The 14,827-nt window shown below is 37.6% G+C and overlaps 1 protein-coding gene across 8 annotated transcripts in view; it reads right to left on the bottom strand.

The window, feature by feature from the left end:
- The window catches only part of Dmd (dystrophin), a 1,242,252-nt gene that overhangs the window by 95,955 nt on the left and 1,131,470 nt on the right, over positions 1 to 14,827 (bottom strand). For all 8 annotated transcript variants that reach the window (XM_042692421.1, XM_042692422.1, XM_042692423.1 and 5 more), the window contains one exon: positions 3,679 to 3,753. In XM_042692421.1, the coding sequence (XP_042548355.1) occupies positions 3,679 to 3,753 (75 nt within the window). The remainder of the gene's footprint in view (positions 1 to 3,678; positions 3,754 to 14,827) is intronic.

Below are 14,827 nucleotides of genomic sequence, written 5' to 3'. Positions count from 1 at the left end.
CTTGTATTGGAAAATTGTGTTATCTGATTTTCCACAATATTAGAAGTTGGGCACGAAAGTAAAAAATAATATCAAGCGCTTAAGGGGCAGTGCATACTTTCTAAAGCATCTGTAATTCAAACTCTTCACTGGCATCATGAAATCTTTGAGATAACATCATTAATATCCATTAATATAAGAGTTAATAGAAGCAGATTTTGGTAGGAAAAGCTAGCCAAGACAAAATTTGTTTGCGTGTACCACAAACAACAGCCCTTTATCATGGCTTTGCAGGCACAGAAATAACAAAATGCTAGAAGATAAGCCTAAGCAAATACAAAATTAAGAGGAAATTCTCAAATTACTTATTGAAAAGTTACTAAGTAATTGGACCACACAGGTTTTCAATAATAAAAAGGATTGGCACAAAGTCTCACTTTATATTCTTACTGCTCACCATCCTCTAATTCTTGAAAATTCAGTGCCTAATTTAGATAAATACATCCTTATTTTGCTATCCTTGAATTTCTTTCAACTATGGGAAAAGTTATACTCCAAAAGGAAATGCTGAGAATTTCAAATCCGCTGAAAAGGGAAAATTTAAAGAAATCACTCTATATTCAGAGCTTAACTTTATCCCAAAGCTTTCCCTTCGAATGGCCAGCATTTTTCACAGTATCAAATTCCCCCATTTTTCTCATTATTTATCAAAAATTTTAACATGAGTTGAAATGGAAGAAAACATCTAAGTGAACAGAATTCTTTTACAACAAGAAAATTAGATAATGCCCAAATCCAGGGTTACAAGAAACAATATGGAAAGGTACAGTTATAATCATAAGACATTGTAGACCTTACATATAGTCTATTTCTGAGCATTTTCATGGTATAACTCAGAATAGCTAGAGTTCTCTTCTGAACTTTTAGGACCTTATCAGAATATTCTATAGCACTTTCTAATAACCAGTTCCTAATTCCCCTTTTATCAAAAGAAAGCAGTACTTCTGGGATGGGGTATGGTCCAGAGAAGAAAAACAGCAGACTTTCGATCCAGCCCCCTAACTCTACCTCCCCTCCCAACTGCTTTGTGCTGGCTATGGTATATTAACAGGTCCCTAAGGAAATCCTAGGCCTGGGGACCCTTTTATAAACCACTTAAACTTGGCAGCTATATACCTGAAAAATGATAACTTCAGGCAATAAAGTTAAGCAGATGGAAGTCTCGACTGAACTTTCATACATTCATTCCATGAAAACAGATTGAGCACTACTCTGTGCCCTGTTTCGTGTTAAGCATTGGGCGCATCAATAAGATGAAAGACCTATTCTCTCCTTTCAAATAATTTCACTACTAGGACATTTCTATCTCAGTGTCAGAACCAGAGGTTCCTTGACTATCTCACTACCTTCCTCTGCAGCCCTCATAGTTGACCTCTTTCATTCCTGAAGACATGGTGGCCAAGGTTCATGGACTTTCTTTCTTGCTCAGGTTTGGCCCTAACTTTAGGGTGATTTCTACATTGACCTGGATACTTCATATAACACTCTAGTCTCTGTTGCTTAACTTCCTATCATTTCTGCATGGAAATTCACACTTAATCTACTTTGCCACCTACTTACATGGTCATATCCAGATCACTTGGAACCAGGCTACCTTTGAAATAATTCTCAGCAATGCTTCTCTCTGACCCCAACTCTTGGCGTTCAGGTCCCTCACTATCTCTTCTTCTAACTCCCTTTAACATTTCTCTCCTTGATCCCTCTTCCTTCTAACTATCAGGCTTCCACCTAAACTCATAACTTCTGCTGCCCAACATGGCCTTGACTCTAGTAAAGGTCCTTCTCCTAATGCACTGGTGCTACCTCTTGGGAATTGCCCTCTCCCCCACTGGCCATTCCTTTGTAATCCTTTTTGTAAGCTGCTTGGGCTCTATCGCAAATAACTCTTCAATCTGCACTCCTCCCAAGCCACCCATCCCCTCTGTAGTTGATTACAGTCAGCATCTACATGATGATGGTTCCTAAATACTGTCTGTATATTTCTCCTGAGTACCACAGCTTCAAACCCAACTCTGCCAGCCAAGTCCACCATTCACAGGGCAGCCTACCCCAAGGACCTGTCTGTTTTTCTTGACTTCCCTTCACCCTCTACATCAAATTAATCACCAAGCTATAGCACAATCCATCTCATGAATATTTCTAAACCCTCTCCACTTATCTCTATTTCTATTTTGCTAATTCAGGCCACCATATTGCTGGTTTAGATTTCTGCAACAGGCCTCTCCCCTGTCAGCAACATAACCCCCCCTCAACCCAGGCTTTGTTTCACAGCCAGTATGGTTTTTCTAAATGAAAATCGGATCATGTCATCCCCTTGCCAAAATCTCTTGAAAGGCTCCCCACTGACCTCTAAATTCTTTAACTTGGGTTGAAAAAGCCTTTCACAATCTGTCTCCTGCTTCTCTCTCCAGCCTAATATTTCACAATAGCCCTCCTTGGAATTCTGTGCTTTAACCACGTGGAAGTCTTTTCAGTTCCAGAGTTCATCATGCTTTCTTTGGCATTTGGGCCTCAGATCATAGTCTTGCTTGTGACTTGGAGCACTTTTCTGAGAGGGAAATTTTCTTACTCTTCTGGACTCATCTAGCTTATACTTCAAGCAAACACTTCTTTGACCCTCACCCCACACAGGAAGATAGTCATATAGCACCCCATTCTTCCACTGTCATAAAACTAAATACATGACACTGCACTATGCTTTTCACTTTTCCTAAGTGCCTCAGCCAAAACATAAAGACAAATATCATTTTATGTTTTTACCAATCGACTATGTTGTATTTTGCCTACATGTCCAGTTTTATATCCCTTATTGGATTGTGGGTTCCTTCGTAGTAGGGGGTATGCCTGATGTTTTCATGATCATATCATGAATACCTAGAGACACACTCAAACTATACTATACTCTAATTCACTTTATTGACAATAGACTTTATTGACAACACTTCAGTATTTCCCCAGATACTTGATTTCTTCAAAAAACAACAACAATCCAGTCATTTTTCTCTATTATAGCATTCACTCATCTGAACTTAGCATTTAAATAATAAACCACACACATCTATAAAGCTGGTTTTGACAAAATAATCTTCATCTTCTAATATTAAATATCCTTTATAAGAAGAAGAAACAAAGAGAATGGGGAGGAGATAATTCCAGCTTCATAAAGATAATTATAGACACCACAGTGATATTCTTTGGGAAATTAAAATTATCATTATCTTATCAATTTAACATAAGTAACTAAAGAATATTAACATTATATTGCTAAGTGTGATAGTCTAGATAGATACTAAAGAGACTTTAAAAACTGAATTCTGTGTCACAACAGGACTTGTAACAGCTATTCAAGTGAAAAGACCTCCAATCCACTTTGGTGTTGTTTTTCTGCCAGTCATAGGGCTTGAATTCAGGGCCTGGGCTCTGTCCCCGAGCTTCTCTGTGCTCAAGGCTAGCGCTCTACCACTTGAGCCACAGTGCCACTTCCAGCTTTTTCTGTGTATGTGGTGCTGAGGAATCAAACCCAGGGCTTCATGCATGCTAGGCAAGCACTCTACCACTAAGCCACATTCCCAGCCCCTCAACTTTGGTTTTTAAGCAATGAAAAATTATGAATGTCTTCAAGTACTTGTTAATACTTACAGCAAAGGGCCTTCTGTAGTCTTCGGAGTTTCATGGCAGTCCTGTAAGCTGAGAACCTGACATTATTCAGGTCAGCTGAAAAATAAAGAAGGAAACAAAGATCATTTGTTATTTCATCAGAAAGCACAGACAAAAATCCTCAATGCAACAACCACAAAAATAGACTACGAAAAAATTCTTGTGTCTTTGCTCCAAACTTTGGGAGGTGAAATACTGTTTATTTAGGGTTACAAAAAAAAATCCTTTTGCCCCTTGACAATCAGGAAAACTCAGTTCTGTGAGGGACTACAGTGGCAGAGCCTGCAGGCATTCGTGTAGCCCTGGTTCTCAAGGGGAAAAGGGAAGACAGGCACGGTTTTTCTCTGTAGACTACAATCTGGATCTACTGTAGTGAATCTTTTCGACGCAAAATTGACAAGAACAAAGGATACATTACTGAAATCGCTTTAAAACCTTAGCAAACACTCAAATAGTAAGTAGTATTACAACTTTGCTGATTACAAAAGGTATACATTGTCACTGTGGAAAACGTAGAAAGTAAAAAATACATAAAATTGTGTAAACAAACCATCAGTGATCTTATATAATTAAAAGATCTATCTTGTTAACATTTATTTTCTTTTTGAGACAAGGTCTTATTATGGAGCTCAGGCTGGCCTTGAATTTAGGATCCTCCTCCTTTTGACTCTGCCTCCCAAATTCATGAAGGACTGTCAGCATTTATTTTTTACATTATGTGTGTGTGTTTAAAATACAACTGGATCTAAAAATCAATGTGCATTTCTTCTAATGGACATAAAATTACATGTATTTGGCAAGTACAACATGATGTTTAAGGTTTATACATACATAAAGGAATGGCTAAATCTAGATAATTAACATTACCTCGCACAGTGATCATTTTGTGGTGAGAACACTTAACAGCCACTCTCAGCATTTTCAAGAATAAAATACACCATCATTGGTTGTGCTCACTATGCTGCAGAATAGATATTTGGAACTTATTTCTGCTAACTGTAATTTTGTATTCTTTGATCAACTAAGCTTCATATTCAAAGGTACAATTGTAATATTCAGTAAAGTGTAATAACTCCATAGTTTATTCAACTGTTTTCTACAGTCATGTGTCTGTCAAGGCTCCACTCAAGTCAGTCAGCATGAAGCTATATTTAGATGATGCTTTTATTCAAGTCTGTACTTTGATATACACCAGGCTGAATTTCTTTTCTGTTTCTATGTATATATGTTTCAGAAACCCAGCTCCCTTAAGCTCCTTAAAGAGCCCCATCACCTACTTCTATCCCAGTTCTCAATAAGTTAATATACAAGTATTCTCTAAAAATTCAGATCTAATATGGTGAGGGACAGATAAGCAGAATGAATAAATGAACAAAGGAATGAAACAAAACACAACCAACTGATATAATCAACAGGTACCCATAAGACCAATCCCAATGTGATATTAGAAAAAGAGAAAAACTTTAATCCATATCCAAGTCGCTTGATCAACATTATTTGCTTTATGGCTTTGCAGAAACCAAACATACAAGTCTGGATTTAAATTAGGGAGAGAAAAACTATGTGTAGCATTGTTTATTTAAAACTACTCAGCATAAATTTTGTTTTCAAAAACTGGCAATACCAGCTGGTACCTATGGCTCATGGTATCTTCTCAAGGAGACTGAGCTCAGAGGATCACAATTCATAGCCAGCAGGAAAGTCCCTGAGACACTTAGCACCAATTAACCATCAAAAACCCAGAAGCAGAGCTGTGGCTCAAGTGATGGAGCACTAGCCTTGAGCAAAAAAGAGCAGGTACAGCACCCAGACCCTGAATTCATGCCCCAAGACTGGCAAGCACACATGTGTGCATGTGTGCAAACACACACACACACACACACACACACACACACACACACACACACAGAGGCAATGCTACATAATGGCAAGATAGAGCAACTGGAACTCTTGTACACTGCTGATAAAAATGCAAACTGTGAAAACTTTGGAAACTCAGTTTAGCAGTTTCTTATGAAATTAAACATATATCTATCTTATGACCCAAATATTTAAGTCTTAAATATTTACACAAAAGAAATAAAAACACATATCCATAAAAGTTGTGTTCATAAACATCCACACCAATTTTTTGTAATTATAAAAAACCGGAAACAAACTATCAGAGCAATAGATAAACCAATTGTGATAGTGATGCAATGAATATTACTCTGCAAAGAAAGGTTATATGCACTGATAGCACATTTTTAAATCACAAATCTAGTTATTCCATTTATATGAAATGGTAGTACAGGCAAAACTCATCTATGGGAAAAATGGTAGCCCGGAGTGGCTTGGGGGAGAATAACAGACCAGAAAGTAACACAAAGGTAATTTCTAAGTGACTGGAATATATGTACTTGGATTTGTATGGCTGTTGCATAAGTATATATGTTTGCCAAATCTCAAATTACATACTTAAAATGGAAGCCTTTTATAGTGTTTAAATTATGCCTTAATAAAGTAGATTCTAAGAGTTTAAAAAAATGCTCACGTGGCCAGCACAATATGATGTATGAGTGTGTTAGCTTAAGGTACACTGTAGAGGCGGTCAGTTGTCTTAATCAAGAATGCACACTCCAGGGGTGGCTGGCTAGCAATTAATCAAAAAGCCTTACTCCAGAGGCAGCCACTGTAAGTACTGCAGCTATATTTAGCTGGTATTACACCAGGGGTTTCATTAATTATCCTAATTAATGTTAGATGGGCTTGTGTTGGTGATATCAGTGGTTAGCAAAATATGAAGATTGTTGAAAAGATTTGGAAACATTCCTTGCCTTTACATTAACAGAGCCTAAGAAGACTCTAGCAGGTCCTATAGCTTTGGAAATGGTGCCCTAGGCTGGAATCCAAACTGGCCAGCTGTGTTTCAATGGATTCTCAGTTGCTAGAATTCAATTAAATGATCGGCAGATCCTTGTGGAAAGATCAATGGTTTTAAAACCTGAGTCTACATGGACATCAACCTGGAGGGCTAGTTCCAAAATGGTTCCAGACCCAAATGTTCTGAAGGAGGGGAGGAAGTTTAGCATCTGCATTTCTAACAAGTTTGCAAATGATACTGATGCTGCAAGGTCTAAGGACCAAACTTTGAGAATTACTGTGATAAAGGACTGTGGCAAGTATACATTGTGATCTTGTTACATGGAGCACTAAAAAAAATAAATAAATAAAGGCAGACTGTGACTTTCCTGTGCCTCTAGGCTCTATTCTTATTTGTGCCCACTGGAAAATAGAGGTTTGTATGTGATAACCTTTATTCTGAGCCTGGCTTTCACTATAACCAGGTGGCCAAGATGGGGTAAGAAAGCAGCTAAACTTTAGCTATCTCCTGATTTGTCTCTTTTTTCAGTCATCACTGCTTAACTTTTTTGGGTCTTCTCAAATAATTCCTGGTAAAAGTTGTCTTGTGGCATTAATCTACCAATTTTTGTTTTAATTCTTGTCCTCCTCTCCAGATGGGTATAATCACTCAGTGTTCCTGCTAGTGTAGAGATGTTTCATTCACACTCCTAATTGAGTCCCAAAGGCTGTGTGTGTGTGTGTGTGTGTGTGTGTGTGTGTGTGTGTGTGTGTGTGTGTGTGTGTGTGTGTGTGTGTGTGTGTGTGTGTGTGTGTGTGTGTGAATACTGGGGCTTGAACTCAGGGCCTAGGCACTGTCCTTCAACTTTTTCACTCAAGATTGGTGGTCTATTCCTTTAGCTGCAGCTCTACTTCTGGGTTTTCACTGGTTAATTGGAGATAAGAGTCTCAGAGGGTTTTGTGGCTGGCATTAAATCTAGATCCTCAGATCTTAGCCTCCTGAGCAGCTAGGATTACAGGTGTGAACCACCAGCGCCTGGCCACATAGGCTCTTGATAAAATAAGAAATGCATTTTGGGGATGAAAAAATGCAGATCAATTAACAATAGTCAGGAGCAGTTTCTGAAGTATGAGGTTTATTTTCTTTTATTCATTTACTTTTACAAAAATATTGAGCGTGAGCTGTATGCCAACCAAACATCTTGGTAAAAGATACTGGCTCAAGTTTTCTCTTCTTTTCTTTTTTCTTTCTAATCATTGTTTGCACTGCTTCTTAGCTTATTGGCATAGTTTCCTCCTCTCTTTCTTGTTTTGTATAACTAAGGACCTTCTTTTATGACTTCAACTCCTTTCCTCTTTCAAATTTTCCTGGTTCTATTCAGAATTCAGAACAAATGGCCCAAATGAGGTCACACACTCCATCCAACTCTCACAGTTCAAATCAAGGACTGGCAAACTCCAGGAACTAGAGAGAGATCCAAGTGAGAGGCAAAGATGATCCAAATTTGATCAGGGTGTGGATCTCTGGAGAACAATATTGAGAGACAAGCATCTGGAACATTCTTGCCTTAGCAATGCTCTCAGCTTCCCTAAAGGAGTTGAAACTTCTCCTCTTCTCCAATTCCTTCTCATTATGACACATTCTGCCTCCTGTTAACCCTCCCTGAAACTCTTACATCACATCTCTAACCCACTGCAAAGAACAAACCTTCTGCCACCACTTTTCTAAGCACCAACATCAAACTTATCCTTGAGTGGTGATTCAGCAACACCAAAAGAACAGAGCAGGATAAATGGCTAGTTTCCAGTACAATGCTCCAGGAGTCATATGAGTTCATCTGCAGTAATCATCAATGAATTGTAACCGAATCCTGGTGCCCTGAAAGAGTTAACTGTTTCCCTTGATTGGGTCTGCATACGTTGCAAGGAATCTACAGCATCCTCTTCTCCCTCTCCCTTCCAGCTAGAGGAGATAAGAGGGATTTGTGAAACTGTGTAGGATGCACACAGAAAACTCATGATGGGAGGCAGCTGCAAAGAATGTGACCTGTCCTCAGCTGAAGCTTGAGATGACTGCATGGAGAAAATATTCATGTTCCCTTGGGTGACTACCCTCCATTTTCCTGGGGAGCTGCTTTCCAGAACTCAGATCCAAGTTGTAATGAGCTCACTAACTTTCACAGCCGGAACTCGAGAGAAGTGAAACTATCCAAGAAATGAGTTACACCATGTTTCCATGGCAGCTGGTAGAAAGCACACTTCAGAAGGATAAAAATTGCTGGACTGCACATTCCTCTTCCTAACTTGTATTCTTTTATCCATGGCTGGTTCTAGTCTAGAAATAGAGAATATTCCAGAAACTTAAGGAACAAGAGCAAATATCAAACTATCTACCCTCTCAACTTGAATCATCATTTATTGAAGAAATGGCCCATTCACCTTTTATTTGGAGACAGAAAACTAGTAATAGGCTTGTTTGTCCCCTTGTTTAGCCTATGTATTTCTCTTGACTTTGGGAAATATTTGTTTTAGGTTGTTTTTTTTTTTTCTTTATTTCACTCTGTGGCAAGTAGTAGTAGAAACCCTCAAAGTCACCAGTAAAGAAAAATAACTGATTAAGTTCTAGTTACAAATCTACACAAGTGGGATATGAACATGTAAACATACTTAGAAGTATCTAAACATAGTACAGTCTCTGAAAAATATGGAAGGTATTAGAAAGAAAACCTGAAATCTCTTCAACTGTCCTGCTATTTCCCATCGTTTAACAATACTGCCAAAAGCCAGCTACCTCTGACAGTCTGAAGTCCAGAATTTAAAACAAGGAGTGCTTGCTTTCCAATGACTTGTGGACCCTTTTTGGAAAGGTCAATAGTTACAGTATGCTTATCTCTTAGGCAGAAAGAATGGTAATGACCTCATAAATTTAATGAGTAGAAAGAACTATATAGCTAAAGATTATTCCAACAGATAAATCAGTGATGTGGGCTTTGTATTTTCCTATCATCTCTATTTCCCAGAATGAATTTCATCCAAATATTCCAGGTGATCATGAGTAACTGAGAGAAAGTATGCCATTTTTGGTAGAGTTCCAAATTCAATGTTAAGTAATCAATGTGCACTAACCAGTACTGTATGTCTATTGAAATAATTTTCTGAACTTTCTGAATAAGGCAAAACAAGGCAGAGCGCCCCACACTCCTATTAAAGGAAAGTGACACACTTTAAAATATAATTATCTGATTCCCCAGCCTCCTTCTTCCTACAATGTTCTAATGGACTCTTTACATGATAAATAGTATTTTCACCAAGTCAAAGTCAAACTCACCAGACTGGACAAAGACCTACATCTTAATAAGGCTTGTGATAAACTGAGTAACTTAAAATCAAGTCTGGCTTGGAAAAGCAAATTAAGCCAACATGTCTAAGTGTCAGAATTAGAAATATGGGAAACTCTTGAAGAACAGATCATGAATCCCAGAACATACTTTTAAAGAATTACTAGAAAAGAGTAATATTACTACATCACACCACCTATATTTTTTTAGCTATATATGAGATCTTTTAAATTTTAAACTCCTTAAAACTTCATCATCAATATAGAACTTTATTTAAAAGGCAAAAAAGTAACTAATAATCCCATACATAGGCGAGTAGGAATTATGCATTCATACTGGCATGAACTACAGACCCCTCAGTCTGTGGATGTTTAATTATTGTCACGTTGTTTCCAGATGTAAAACGTGATTACTTATTTGCTTCTAGTGACTTTCCAAAATTCATCTACTAAAGTATCCAGTGGGGCATAAAATGTAGAAGCCTTAGAATTGAGGGAAAGAAAAATAGGTTATAAATAAACAAAATATTTAAGAAGTGTAATTGAAATAACAAGCTAGTATAAAATGCTGGCTGTGGGTTTTTAAGGCCTTCTGGCTCCCTGCTCTTACTCACCACTTCGGAGCAATACTAATAGCTGAAATTCAAATGAGTTTTGCTCATTGTTAGCTCATTCTCATAAAATGCTTTGTGGTTCCAGCTTCTGTAACAAACAGCAATATAATTTTTGCTGGGGTGGGGGGGGGAGGAATCTGTATGGTCATTTCTGGGACTATTTGACATAGAGACAGTGTTATACCATGTTCTTGTTGCTCAGTCTTCAAGAAGGAACTAGGTTTTGTTCAGATATTGTAGAACCTAGAGAAGCTGTTGCTGCTATTGAACCATGGCATACTGACATTATTGTTTTTTTCGTGTGTGTGTGTGTGTGTGTGTATAGATATCTATAACGTGAATTTTAGCTGTGTTGACAACTTTGGAAATAAAGTATCCTAGTTTACCATGTTGAAATGGCATTGTACAGAAATTAATTAATAAATGTATTAGTCTAGAAATGTTGAGCGTACTTATTTTGCTATTTGTATAGGATAATGCACTGTATTAAATATGTAAAATCTTATCTCCATGGGTTTGATTACAGAAACTAACAAAGTATTCTCCAAACAAGGGCGGGGGGAAGAGGAGAAGAACAGGAAAAACAGGGTATTAATTCTCAGAAAGTAAGTAGTGTATACACTTGAATGTACACACATACAAACACACACACACACACACACACACACACACACACACAATGCATCCCATAAGGATGATTATGGGTAGATGGATGCCTTTTAAAATGCTCAGAAGCAATTTTGCTATTAGTCTTTCTCAATTGTCAATTATTTCATAAAATACTCACTTACTATACATATACACTTACATTCTGGTTGTCTTTTAAGCCAGAGTCTCTCTCTATAGTCCAGACTAGTCTTGAACTCACAGTATTCTTGCTTTAGCCTCTGGAGACTGAGAATATATTCATGTACTATCATGCTGGCCAGTTTGGATGTTCATCTACCAAAATCCTTTTGTTTATCCTTTCAGTATTTACTGAGCATGTACTATGTGCCAAGAAACATGCCAAATACATGGAGTACACAGGTATTGAAAACAGATATCTGCCTTTATTGAGTCTACAGTTTAGTGAAGGAAATGGTTAGTAACCAAATATTCATATGTACTGTGGGAAAGGGTAAAGAATACACACTGGAAGTGAGGAGGCCATGCACACACATGGAAAGTTTCTCTGAGAAGTTGATACAAAGGCCTGAAGGATAATGGGAGCTAGCCAGTTAAAGAGTAAGCAAAGCACAGTGACAAGAGTTCAGATTGTACAAGAACAGCTCTGAAGGAGAGAACAGAAAACCTAAAAGGCTGATATTACTGAAATGTTGACTGAGATGAGTAGTCACAGGAAAGGTCTAACAGGTATGCAGGGAATAGCTAGTGTCAGGTCCTTGCCCAACACATTAAGGAATGAAGGTCTTGAAATATCTAGTTAAACACAGCATATGGAACAGGCTCATTTCTCTCTCATTATTCCCAAAATGAGAATGACAGAACAGAAATTCAAAATGACATTTATCCAAAAGAAAGAAATAAAACAGGAGATGAGAACAGACCAGAGCTTCTGAATCTTGGAAAATGATCTACTGGTAATGAAGGGAAGAGACCAGAGAAATCCAAGTTAATGAATGGGGGCAGGAAGGCAGACATAAGGAGGTTGGGGCAAGCAAATGGAAGAAGCTAACAACTAAGAAGTCTCAGAAATCAATTGTTCTAGGTTCCTCTACATGGGGAAAAATCTGAAGCCTGGATGGCAGTTATCAGAGCTCTGAACATTTCCTTCTCTTCAATGCCAAGCAGCGCATCCTTAGCCACTTGCTGCTTGGCCCTGACAGAAAGCTGGTAGTTAAGCTCTGGAGAGCTTTGTTTGCATCAGGGGCAAAGACCTTGAAGAGTAGGAAAATGGTGGGATGGAGGAGGGAAAGTGGGAGAAAAATGAAGGAGAAGGTAACAATGATCCACAAGAAATTTACTCACTACCTTATGTATGTAACTGTAAGTCCGCTGTAGATCACCTAGCCAGTAAAATTAAGTTTTAAAAAAAGGTGTAGGAAAACACACAGAAAGCAGAGAGCCAATTTACTAGCCAGTACACTGAAAGAAAAGTTAAATCATTCCTTTCCTTTAACTCCTGCTCCTGGATTCCACATTTAGTCATTTAGACCTTTTGTCTTCTGTCTTTTTTGTACAGCTCTAGGGAGCAATGGAATCCTACTGAGCCACATCCCCACCATTATTATCTGTCACTGCCTCCATGTCCTAATTAAAACCACACAAATCAGTAATTTCCTTCTATTTTCTCTTTTGATAGGCAAGGTATAGCCAGCCACACAGGCCACAATCACGTAGACTTTGTCCACATTTGGGGAATTTGTGGAAAACACACCTTTTAATGATGAAACTGAACAGTTAAATGTCTACCTCTCCTTTAATACTAACTTCATCTTTTTCCCTTTCTAGTTTTACGAAGTTTCAACTACATTTTTCTAAATGTTAACATTCCAACTTTGCCCTGACTTCCTCAGCTTAGTTATTTCTATATACTTATCTCCCAAGATCTCAATATGGGATCATTCTCCCAACATTCTGATCTCTTTCAATTTACTTCTGAGTAACTGGCAGATTGGAGAACCTGGCTGAAGTTAGTGTGCACATTTCATTTGTTGTTGTTGTTTGTTTTTGACGATGTTGGCTGGAATAGGCTCAACTGACCAATTGTTTTTAAGTGTTAATGATTTGCCATTAGTTAAAAATCTAGTGATTACTAGTAGTCTAGTAGCTCTGGACTGGATAGAAAGGTCCCACATTCTTGTGTGACAATAATCAGCCTCTAGCCTAACAAGAGCTTTTCTGGTTGTCCCAGTTTCCAAAAGGCCACCTTCAGTTTAGATTTAAATTTCCAGCAAAGCCCCAAGAGACTTTTCTTTTTAGATTCTAACCTCAGGCAGACCACTCCCTTATTCTCCCCAAAGCTTTACATTTTACCTTTTCCAGAGCAGGTCAAAGTTCTTAACTGTGCCTTTCTTCCAATAAGTATCATCTGGCTTTCACTCAAATTACACTGTGGAAAGAGTTTGTTACAGGGTTTCCCCCAAACTTTCCAACTATTAATTCTTTGGGTTCCAAAATACTGCTTCAGTACAAAAATAAATGGTCAAGCAGATAAATAAACCATTGTCAAGTCTCATTTCATTAAGTGACAATTACACATTTCCGATCCTCAACACACTATTATGGGTTTATTATTAAAGTCATGGATTAAAGACTCAGGTATCTAAATTACTGGGGGGGTGGGGGAGAACCAAGAAGGTAGATTCATTTGTATAAAATCAGTATAGGAGCGGAATATTTCTGATGAGTCACACAATCTACACATGCAAAACTCTGTTTATATGACTGTCAAAGAAAAATCAAAACTGGCAGGAATGAAAGGGGTTAAAAAATACTTCATTCTGGACTTTATTAGGATAGGGAAAAAGAGACCTCAGGATAAAACTAAGCTCAGCTTGGAATAACAACAAAGATGTGGCAATCTTGGTCAAGGAACAGGGTGGTGGAGGTGGAGTAAACATATGGAAAATTACTATCAGGGAAACACCAGGAGTAAAAAAGGATACTAGATACTACTAGACCTACCTACCAGAGTTCTTGCAAAAGACAACCTAGGTTGGCTATTGAGGATAATCAGATACTGAGAATGGGGAATTCTTGCTAAACTGACTTTGCAGGATTCTTCCTGAAACTAGATTTTTATTTTTTAACTAGATTTTTATAAGGCACCAATGGATGGAGAAGACTTAGATCAGAAGTCTGACTAAAGTTTGACAAAGCAAAGAATATTTGTTATGAGCACGCTTATATCCATTCAAAAGTATAGCATGTAAATAGACTGATGGGTCTTTTTAATCTATCAAACACAAAAGTAGTCTTCACCACAGTGTAGGTAATATTCCAGGGAACATTCTAAAGGTTAATGGAAATGAAACTTTTCCATATAAGTCATGTTACTTATAAAACAATGATTAGTTTCTAAGCCCACAAAGGCTTATCTAAAGCAAGCTTAAATACTGAAAACATAATAAAAATTAAATATATAACAATACTGATAAAAGTGATATAAGTAATTAGAAAGAGGTTTATCTTTCATTTCAATGTGAGGGGAAAATAAGTATGAGTAAAGGAGATAAAGACTTGTGAAGAGATTATCTTAGGTTAATTTGAACCCTTGGCACTTAGGGCAATAAATGGTAATATTCAACATGTTTAGAATATTAAAAAAAACTGTGAAATGAACTTCCTTGCTTTTACCAGTCATAAGGCATGTTGATGACATCAATTTTACATC

This window comes from Dipodomys spectabilis, unplaced genomic scaffold (genome assembly GCF_019054845.1).
Source record: "Dipodomys spectabilis isolate Male_0828 unplaced genomic scaffold, ASM1905484v1 ptg000156l, whole genome shotgun sequence".
NCBI classification, from domain to species: domain Eukaryota; kingdom Metazoa; phylum Chordata; class Mammalia; order Rodentia; family Heteromyidae; genus Dipodomys; species Dipodomys spectabilis.
Note: the sequence above shows the minus strand (reverse complement) of the source record. Positions and strands in the feature narration are given on the sequence as shown.